General features: G+C 39.8%; 1 protein-coding gene across 1 annotated transcript in view; it reads right to left on the bottom strand.

Moving 5' to 3' along the window:
• The window catches only part of ATE1 (arginyltransferase 1), a 148,742-nt gene extending 138,186 nt beyond the window's left edge, over positions 1–10,556 (bottom strand). The window contains exons 1-4 of the mRNA XM_011359304.2: positions 10,402–10,556; positions 8,089–8,152; positions 5,747–5,809; positions 1,221–1,342 (exon numbers count right to left, since the gene is read on the bottom strand). Of these exons, the coding sequence (XP_011357606.1) occupies positions 1,221–1,342; positions 5,747–5,809; positions 8,089–8,152; positions 10,402–10,507 (355 nt within the window). The 5' untranslated portion in view covers positions 10,508–10,556. The remainder of the gene's footprint in view (positions 1–1,220; positions 1,343–5,746; positions 5,810–8,088; positions 8,153–10,401) is intronic.
• Between the last annotated feature and the right edge of the window lie 26 nt (positions 10,557–10,582).

The following is a 10,582-nucleotide window of genomic DNA, read 5'->3' as shown; positions in this document are numbered from 1 at the left end:
GTTAAAGCTGTTTGGCTTTTGCCCTAATGAGTGTATCACTAGGAATTAAGTTGCAAACATAAATAATTAAGAAGACTATAACAAGTCAAATAAAGAACCAAACATAAAAGCTACATAAAAAGACAGACAACCACAAATTTACGAATGGACAGTATCCTCAAAGCTTAACTGAATATTAATTTTTGAAACTCAGAACATGATTCCAACCACTGAAAAAAAGTTTAAATTAACAAACCAACAAACTCTACTTAACCTTTAAGGTTATATACCAACAAAATGCTGATACTCCCGATGCTCCAACTGCCCCTGAGCCTCCATGACCCAGGCCTTCAGGCCTCCTTGTTGTCCCAGCTCTGCCAAGTCTGCTCCAAGTCGTCTTGAATCCTGGTCCATTAAGGACAGTGCATGAGGGCACTGTCTTGCTGGCTACTGTCTCTCTAGTGCTTAGAACAGGGACTGGGACATTGTGGCATTCAAAACACACATGGGGAAGGAAACAACAAGCTAAGACTAGGGTGGGAGGCTCCCAAGGTTAAGTACTGCCTACGGCAGAAGCGAGCAAAACCGAAGAATGGATGGCATTCCCAGTCTTATGCTCAGGTATTAGGCACTGCCTGTAAGCTTTTTAAAAAAGTAATAATACTGAAAAAACTGAAAATGCGAAGACTCTGTAACTAAAGCTAATTAAATGTTAGTAATTACCTTTTAGGAAATTCACTTACAATTCAAAATTTATCAGACGTGTAAGAAACAATCTCAAGCAATATTATTTACTAAAGTAAGCATTAACTCTCAAACACAGAAAATCTGAACTTTACTCAGTAGTAAAAGTGATTGTGCAATCGTGTGTAAATTACATATAAGGATCTGTGTCCCCAGAGACAATACCACTTTCTGTTTACTTCTTAAGGATATTATTAGGATCAAGTAAGGTAAGAGTTACCAAAGCACTGTGAAAATTAATATTTCAATAAACTCCAGGACATCACATCTTTAAAACGATCCTTAATCTTCTCCCCAAGCTAGACCCTCCCTGGAATATGTTCCCCATATCCTTGACTTGGGGCCAACAAATCAAGGTGACAGCGGCCACAGTTCTAACGGTAATCATCATCATAGTCATAGGGCCTGACTGTAGTAAGGACTCCTTCCCCCTAACTTAAAAAATGACTGAAAGTGAGAACTTGGAAAGATACTTCATTTTAAAGTAGTTTTTAGACCTCCCCATCTCATCTTACCCTCACAATTTCCTCTGGAAATTTCTCCTTTAGCCAGAAATTTCAACATTTTTTTCAAAACCTTCTTGTGAGATTTCGATGGCTGGAACTGTAAAGGTCGGCACCTAGGAAAACAAAACAAATAATAAATGAACTCAAACTCTGAAGAAGTAAAATCGGCTACGGGTAGTATCCACTACAATGAAGCAAAGCTCATGCCTGGGATTTCTGGATAAAGACAGTTTAATGTAGCCTTTACCCCAACCCAAATCTTACGAAAACTACAGTTGAGGGATTAAAAAGAAAAAGAAAAGAAAAAGACATAAACCACTAGAAAAAAGAAAGTGGGAGAAATGTTGGAAGCTGGAAAGCAGATGTACAAGTGGTGACTGACTCAGCCAAAGTTGAATCCTAAACCAACAGTGAGAAAAGCCAAAGGTATCCAGTTTTCTCTATATTGCCCCTAAAAGTCTGAGAGACTGGCGATACCTGACATCTGAGGAGATATGCAAGAAGGTGGGTCTAAAAATAAGAGGATTCCCTAAAAGATTTGGAAGTAGATGTCACACGGCCTCCCAACTCTGCATAGATGACACCCTATACAACCCAGCAGAAAACTGCATTTTTAGGAAGGAGTAAAAAATAGAGCCTCTCACATGAAGGATACAAGCACAGTTGAAAGCAATGGAACTGTACTGGAAACAGGAAGCTTAAATAAAAGTCTACATGCTGAACGTTGAGACCTCAAACCCACTTCCCCTACTTAGCCCCAGAATACCCACAGGCACCTTCTCTCCAGAATGTAATCAGACCTAAAAATGCTGACATGAGAGATTCCCCAACAGAACAGTCCAGCCAGATTGCCCTACTCAAAAGCCACAGTAAGCAAGACCCGCCCGAGTACACAGAATCTCCAATGGGACACTGGAAAGTTAGAATCACCAAGCACTTGAGGAGGGCCTATTACAGGAACAGGTGCCAAAAAAAAACTGAAATAACTCGGAGGATGGATAAAGAGTATGCAGGAAGAAGAGAACCTAAAAAAAATAGTCATAAAAATATCCTGAGAGCACTCTTATTTCTCTTGAGCTATTACAGCCATACAATAGTATGTGACAAAAAAGAAAAAGGAAAAACAGTCTAAGCACAGAAACCTTCAGAAGCAAAAATAGAAGAAATAAAAAATTAAATAGATGACTTAGAAAATAAAGTTGAGGAAATCACCCAAAAGAGTCAGCAAAAAGAGATGAAAAACTGAAAAGAACCAGAGGACCAGACTAAAAGGTCCAATATCTGAATAAAAACATAGAAGAAGTAAAAACATAGATGGGAAAAGATTTACAAAATAATACAAAAAAAAATTCCTGAACTGAAGGATACGATGGGAGGAGCTCATAGATAAGAAGGGCCCCTCAAGTCTATATGCAATGAATGAAAACAGACACCCCACCAAACGTACTGTGAAATATCAGAATACTAAAGACAAAAAAAAACTTCCAAAGAGAAAACGCTTTTGGATGACAGAACTAGAATCAGAATATCACTGGAATTCTCAACAGAAACAGGACAACAATAGAGCAAAGCCTTCAAAATCCTATACGAAAATTATTTCCAATCTACACTTCTATACTCAGGCAAACAAACTATAAGTTTGAGTAGTGAATTAAAACGTTTTCAGACATACAAAGTCTCGAAGTTTACCTCTCACGCACTTTTTCTCAGGAAGCTATTAGAAGCTGTGCTTCACTACAAGGAAGGAATAATCCAAGAAAAAAGCAGAGAAGACAGGAGACAGATCCAACCTGAGAGCCAAAGAGAATCCCCAAGATGACAGTAAAGAGATCCTAGGATGACAGTGATGTGTCAGGTGTAGAGACAACCTGTCCAGATCGGAGATGGTCAGAAAATTCCACAAAAGCAGCAGCTAAACATACTGAGGAAATCTACACAACTGGAGGACATTCCTAAATAAACTGGAGATCGGTACATCAAAGATATGCAAATGAAAAGATAATTATCAACTCCAGAGAAAGCAGAAAAGAAAAAGTAATCACAGTATACTATATGGCTTAGCTGTGAAGCACATTTACACAGTCACGATATGATGACATTCATCCAAAATTACAATATTTCTAAGATGGAAAGTTGAGGATGAGGACAAAAAGGAGCGTGAATGTGACAGGGGAATAGGAATAAAATAAAAGTAAATCCTTATCTTTCAAAGAGAGAAGCTCAGAGATAATGGACCAGGAAAAAAAAATCAAGTAATATAATTATATAAGCATATTAGAGAGTAAAGCCAAAAATATCAGCTAAAAGATCTGAAAGTGACTGCACTGGGAAATAGAAAATGTACAGGGACTCAGGGGCTTGCTATTTTGCAAAATAAGCTTTATGGGACTATTTGATTCCTTAAATTATTAGCACATAAAAATTAAAATTTCTGATAAAAATTAAAATTTTTAAAAAATGCATACCTAGGAAGTTCATCCTCATTTACACTAACATACTGGGCAGCCCCTAATGCATGCCTAACAAGAAGCCAGACTATAGGCTTTGACCACTGTGTCTTTACTTTAGGTCTCATTGTAACTACTGCAGTAAACAAGGTAAAATAACCAAGAGAGTTAACTATGCAAAATGAGCCCATAAGATCGACATATAAATAACGAAGTTATATAGAGAATAATAACTCAGAAAATGTTTGATTTCCATGCAAAATTATAAAATGCAAAAACGTCATTTTATAATTACTTTGTTTTGCAATGTTAACTGAATCCCTTTTCATAAAAACAATTCGCCTGGAACTGTGCTTTGCAGGTGATAACATATTTACAATAAATTCCATATGTTTTATTTTTTTCTTTAACTCACAGCAAATGGACTTTTCTGGTTAGAGATTCTCAGGGTTCAGCCCAATCAACTTCAGACTTATTTGGACAAAATCATGGCCACCATGCAAAAATAAACTGCTATCTGTAAGAAAATGACCTCTGCCTTTGAAGACATCACTGCTTCATAACCAACAAAGCTCAAAGAGGGACAGCACAGCTACTCTGTCATTGTGTTCTTTACACAATGAATGAGATGGTGGCAGCAAACCAGACGTCCATCTCTTCTCTTTATTGTCCCAGGTCTATCACGTTAGGTAAGAGAACGGATTCTTAACCAGGAAATCAGTGGAACTTTGGGAGTCTGGGATCATTTCAAAATTAGTACGTAAAGTGTTACATATTTTTGTCTCTGTGCCCCCTCCCTTGTTCAGTTTTGTTACTTTCATCAAATCCTCAAAATAGTCTGCAACCCAAAAACAAATTAAGATCAGCTAAGAGAGATAGCTGTGAGGACCAGCCAAAAAATGATGCATACAACCATGTTTGCTTTTTTTATTTAGAGCAGTGGTCCCCAATCTTTCTGGCACCAGGGACCGGTGCTCCTATGCGGCTCTAATGCCTGATGACCTGAGGTGGAGCTGAGGCAGTGATGCTAGCACTGGGGAGCAGCTGCAAATACAGATGAAGCTTCTCTCTCTTGCCTACCGCTCACCTCCTGCTGTGCGGCCTGGTTCCTAAACAGGCCACGGACCAGTACCGGTCTGTGACCCAGGGGTCAGGGACCCCTGATTTAGAGTATATATACACACTGACACTGAAGACAAGTGCTTCACAATATCATTATACTTTACCTATTGTCTCCTAGAAGAAGGGGAAGGAGAGAGGAGGAGGAAGGCCTTTCTAACCAAAGAAGGGAAAATCCTTCCGTGTTAGGGTGGGGTGAAGGGGGCAGGGGCAAACCCAAAAGATTATGAAAAATTAATCAAACGCTTTGTAGGAAAAGACTGTTTAATTTAAATTTTCAAATGAAGAAAACTACTCTGAATACACATGTCAGATTACATCTTGGCCCTCCTCTTCCTCTTTCTACAGCAGGGTCTCTAACCCTGGGCTGCGGACTGGGTACCTGTACATGGCCTGTTAGGGACTGGGCCTCACAGCAGGAGGTGAACAGCAAGTGCGGAAGCTTCATCAGTACCTACAGCCACTCCCCAGCGCTAGCATCACCACCTCAGCTCCAACTCAGATCACCAGGCATTAGATTCTCATAGGAGCACCAGTCCCTGGGGCCAAAAGGCTGGGGACTGCTGTTCTACAGGATGCTATAGCATTATTTGAATGTAAGTACTGTGCCAAGTAACAAGATAGAACATGGAAAGCCCTAAGCTAAAACCTATAAAAATTTGATATCTAAAAGTAATGTATTTCCCAATATTTCCCTAATATTTGATGGTATCGCTGACTAGATTACCAAATAAAGGTATTTTTTCAATATATTCATATACGGACCAATTAAACATTACTAAAAGCTACTGATGGGCATGTGAATATAACATCAGTATGGAAAAAACATAATTCATTTGCTTTTCCTTATAAAGAATGTCTATGAATGAAAATGAACATTTAAAAAAGCAAGATTCCACTAAAAAATTATATACAATCTTCATATTATAGATCTTCTATCCAGATTCTTACCTTATTGTGTACTGAGGACAACACGTTTGATTCATGACAGGTTTGTACACATATTTCCCGCTTCTAAAATTATAAAATAAGTTTGTTAATTTCTTACTCATTTCTCATATGTACCAAAGTAGATGAGTATAGCAGCACAAACTTAATTAGGGTAAAAATCCAATCAATAGTTTAAAAACACATTTAGATTTACTCTTCCTAAGCTAAATAATCTTGCAACGTGGGTACGCCAAGGACCAGAGGCCAGCTTTTCCTTTGCTAAACCTGCACCTACATATCCCGAGGTTAATCACCTCATCTGAGATCTCTTTCACGCCTGACCTACCACCAATCCTTAACACCACGGTGAGCAGAGAAAACTGCCTAGGATGCTGTGGGACTGATATATGCTGCTATGACATCCACGCTTGGGGGTTCCAAATGTGCCAGCACAAAGTATCCCCAAACCAACTGTGCTTTCTGGGTCTCTGTTAATGGCAGAACCATGACATGGGCTGAATTTTGTCCCCCCGAATTCATATGTTGAAACCCTAACTGCCAGCACCTCAAAATGTGACTTTATTTGGAGATAAGGCCTTGAAAGAGGCGCTTGAGTTAAAATGAAGCTGTTAGGATGAGCCCTAATCCAATCTGTCTGGTGTCCTTATAAGAAAATTGGACAAAGCGACATGAGGCGCCGGGGATGTGCCCACAAAGAGAAAGGACTACGTGAGGACACAGCAAGAAGGCAGCCACATGCAAGCCCAAGAGTGAGGCCTAAGAATAAACCAAAGCTGTGGAAACCTTGATTTTGGACTTCCAGTCTCCAGGACTATGAGAAAACGAATTTTTGTTGTTTAGGCTGTCCTATCTGTGGTATTTTGTTAGGGCAGCCCCAACGATCACACACAAGTTCAGTTCCCAAGCCAGGAACCTGGAGGTCATCTTAGACTCCTTCCACTAATGCACCTCTATCCTCTGTCAGCAAACTTTCCACCTCTAAAATGTATCTTAAATCTGTCCCCTCCTATCTATTGCCTCGCTACTGACAAAGACAGGTCCTCACCATCTCACATCCCTGCAATGGGTCTTCTTGCCTCCAGGATCACCTCCTCAAACACCTCTCTGCTACGTAAACGGTCATTTCCAAAACACGAATTTCATCACATTCCTCTGTCGTAAAAGCCTTCAGCGGTTGCCTGCTACTTTTAACAAGGCTCCTTACTATGGCACATGAAGTCCTTCAACATCTGACCTATATCTGTTTTTTGGGACTCATTACTAAGTTTAAATAAAGTTGTGAAGCTTCATTTGCTGTGCTCAATCCTGGGGACATCTCCTGGGGACTACTGGCATAGGGCACTTAACACTGCTTGCATTCACGTAAGAAACTTCGCCTAATAATTCCTTTAAAATCATCTACGTAAAAGTAACTATCAAAAAACTTAGTCGTCAAAGGCAATGTGTGGACTTTAATGGAATCCAGATTCACATAAACCAATTATTAAATAAAAAAGACATTTTGAGACAAGCAGAAAATCTAATCAAAATTAGGAAACAGGTGACATTAAAGAATTATCAATTTTGTTAAGTATAAAAATGGCGTTGTGGATGTTATAAAGGAAAAAAAATCCTTGTCTCTTAGAAACATACTTATTACAGGTATATTGACACGATACCTGAAATTTGCTTTAAATTACTTAATGGGGAGAGAAGTGGGAGAGTATCTTAGCTCATTTGGGCTGTTATCACCAAATGCCACAGACTGAGTGGCTTCTAAGTAACTGAAATTTATTCCCCATAGTCTTGGAGGCTAGATGTCCAAGATCAAGGCACCAGCCGCCATGGAGTCTCGTGAAGACAAGCTTCCTGATTGCTCTTTTCATTGTGTCCTCACATGGCAGAAGGGCAAAGGAACTCTCTGCAGACTCTTTTATAAGGGCACTAATCTCATTCATGAGGGATCCATCTATGTCACCTAATCACCTCCCAAAGGCTCCACCTCCAGATACCATCATAATGGGAGTTAGGACTGAACGTAAGAACTTGGGTGGAACACTAACGTTCAGTCCATTGCAGGAAGCAAGGAGAACTGATGAAATGAGATCGGCAAAATGTTCGCTGTTGATGCTTGGTGACAGGTACAGGGGGTTCATTAAAATACACTCTCTACGCTTGTATATATTTGACGTTTTCCCAAAAAACAGCTTCAAAAAGAAAACGAAATCACTACACAAAAGAATTAAAAATTTTTCTTAAACCTCTTTCCAACAACGGGAAAACATTTTAGAGGCAAACGATATTCTTTTCAATTCTAAGAACCTGAATGACGAGAGCAGCATCTTTGTAGTAAGGAGCTTTACCTCCGCCAGCCTCGGTCTATAAGATCCTGATAATCCTGTACGGTCATGGTATGTGCCCACATGCCTGAAAAAATAAGGAACGTGTTAGCTACAGCAAGCTGAACTTCTTACTTTTTTTTAATTCAAAGCATTATTTTAATGTGAATATAGAAGCAAAAAAATCTAGCTTATACTGGAGAAATGAAAGTCTGTACATACTTCATACTTGTTAGTTTGACATAATACATAACATAAATAAAAATTATGATGTATTTATCTTAATTTTTAAAAAGCAAACACATCACTGATTACATTTAATTCAGGACTGGTCAACAGTCTCTATGACATCATAAATTTAGATCCTCACTGCAATCAGATTACATCACACTTTTAAACCATAGTATCTCCAATAATTTAAGAAACTGGTCTCTTCAGAAGAATTAGAAAGCTAATGTTTTCTTGTGCACATAAATTCTCCTGATTTTTATACGTTTTACATATATACAGAGAATAGTCTTGATCTTTAAAAATAGGACGAATGTACACAGCAATATTCCTCTGAAGTAAAACAGAGTAACCCAGGTTCTACGTTATCATTATGATGAAATTACAGAGCCATAAAAAAATGAAGACTATGAAAAAACATTAAAAGGAATACTTGAATTAATGTTAAAAGAAAAATGAATTTTTTCCTTGTAAACAGTAAACTGCATCAGAGGTAAAGACAGCGGCAGGCTCCATATAGCAGGATGGAGCAGGATGCAGTGAGAAAAGCTTGGGCACTGGAGAACAACAGAAATGTCCAGAAGCCTGCGGGTGGGGTGGGGCTCAATAAGGCCAACAAGTTACTCTACCAGGCTCAATTTCATCATCTGTAAACAAGGAATAATAAAACCTACCTATCCAATAGGTGGGGTGTCCTCTTGTAAAGATTATTATTAGAATTAAATTAAAATGATAAAAATTTACAGTTATCTCTATAGGTGAAAAGGTTGAAAGCAGGTTTCTTCCAAAGAACTTTAGACACAGGACATCTATATTAATCAATTTTCTCTTACTAAAACTAATGGAAAAATAAGAATCTATTAATTTTAGACATATTTAATATAACTTATTATATATATATTACAATCACAACACTAAAATTCTGAAAAGGAGACGAGAGGAATCTATAATACCCTAAGGCGTACTACCAGTCACAGTTTACTGTGCTTCTCCTGAGTTTTTTTGCTCCCAGGGTTGGAATCATGGTCATTTGTTCACCGTTTAACCAACCCTACACTCTATACATTTTTCCACTTAGCTCATCTTCATATTCTTCACTCCTAATGACTGCATTACATTCTACTCCTTCTCACCCACAAGAAGCACCTAATAAACACTTTTAATTAATGAGTAAATACACACACTATAATAAAAGCCCAAAGCATGCCCCTGTGGGGCATTTATGTTTTTAAAATGGGAACTATCTAAATTTACATCTTTGAAGATATTTCACTTTCCACAATGCTGGATTATTCTTTAAAATATGAGATTCTACATTTGCCAATGTTTATAAATAAATGAAATAAACAATGTTTTGTTTACAAACAACAAATCTTCTGAAAGAAACCTGAACCATGATGGAGGGGGAAAAAAAACAAACTGTAGGCTGGCCTTATCGTCGTCATTGAGATCGGTGGAGGAATGACATGGCATATAAACATCTGGTAAAAATTTCAAAACCAGCACAAACAAGCCCCCTCCCTCATCAGTAGCGACTACGGTCACCAGTTTCTTGTATATGCTTCCAGAGACACTGTATTCATGGATGCCCATGCACGTCTGCACACACACCGTTTTCTACACAAATGACACCACCTGACATTCACTGTCCTGCGCCTTGCGTTTTGCACTTACTATGGAGATGCTCCCACATCCGCATCAGCACGTAAAGGTCTGCCTGCTCCAGCCCTGACTGCCTACACTACAGTGCTCCCTGGCACAGCATGCCATCATCTATTTACCCGTCTCCTGCTGGTGATGGACATCTGTTTCCACACTTTGAGGTAGTGAGAGACAATCACTATTTCGCATGTCCGAGCACCTGTGTGAATAAACACCTAAAAACTTCCCTGCTGAATCAGCTGAGGTCCGTTTTAAATTAACAGCCGCGGCCCTCCCGGGGCAGCTGCGTTCCGCACTCCCTCCAAGAGACAGAGGCCGGACGGGGACTCCAGCCGCCGTGGGTCCCTCGAGCCGACCGGCCCGAGTGGGGCAGCCACGACCCCCGAAGACGCCCGCCAGCCGCGGAGCCCCCAAGATCGCGACGCCCTCCTCCGCGGGCCAGCTCACCATTGGAGCGACTTCCCGACTCGTTCTTGCAATAGCCACAGCGGTAAAAGTCCTCGCCCTGGAAATACTCCACGATGCTGGACGAAAGAGCGGCCCAGGAAGCCATGGCCCCGGCCCTCCAAACGCGACGCAGCCCAGCTTAGCGCCGCCGCCACCCCACAATGCACCGCGCCGCCCAGAG

The sequence above is a fragment of the Pteropus vampyrus genome, unplaced genomic scaffold, assembly GCF_000151845.1.
Source record: "Pteropus vampyrus isolate Shadow unplaced genomic scaffold, Pvam_2.0 Scaffold46, whole genome shotgun sequence".
In the NCBI taxonomy this organism is placed as follows: domain Eukaryota; kingdom Metazoa; phylum Chordata; class Mammalia; order Chiroptera; family Pteropodidae; genus Pteropus; species Pteropus vampyrus.
The sequence above is the reverse complement of the archived record's forward strand: the minus strand, read 5'-3'. Positions and strand labels throughout refer to the sequence as shown.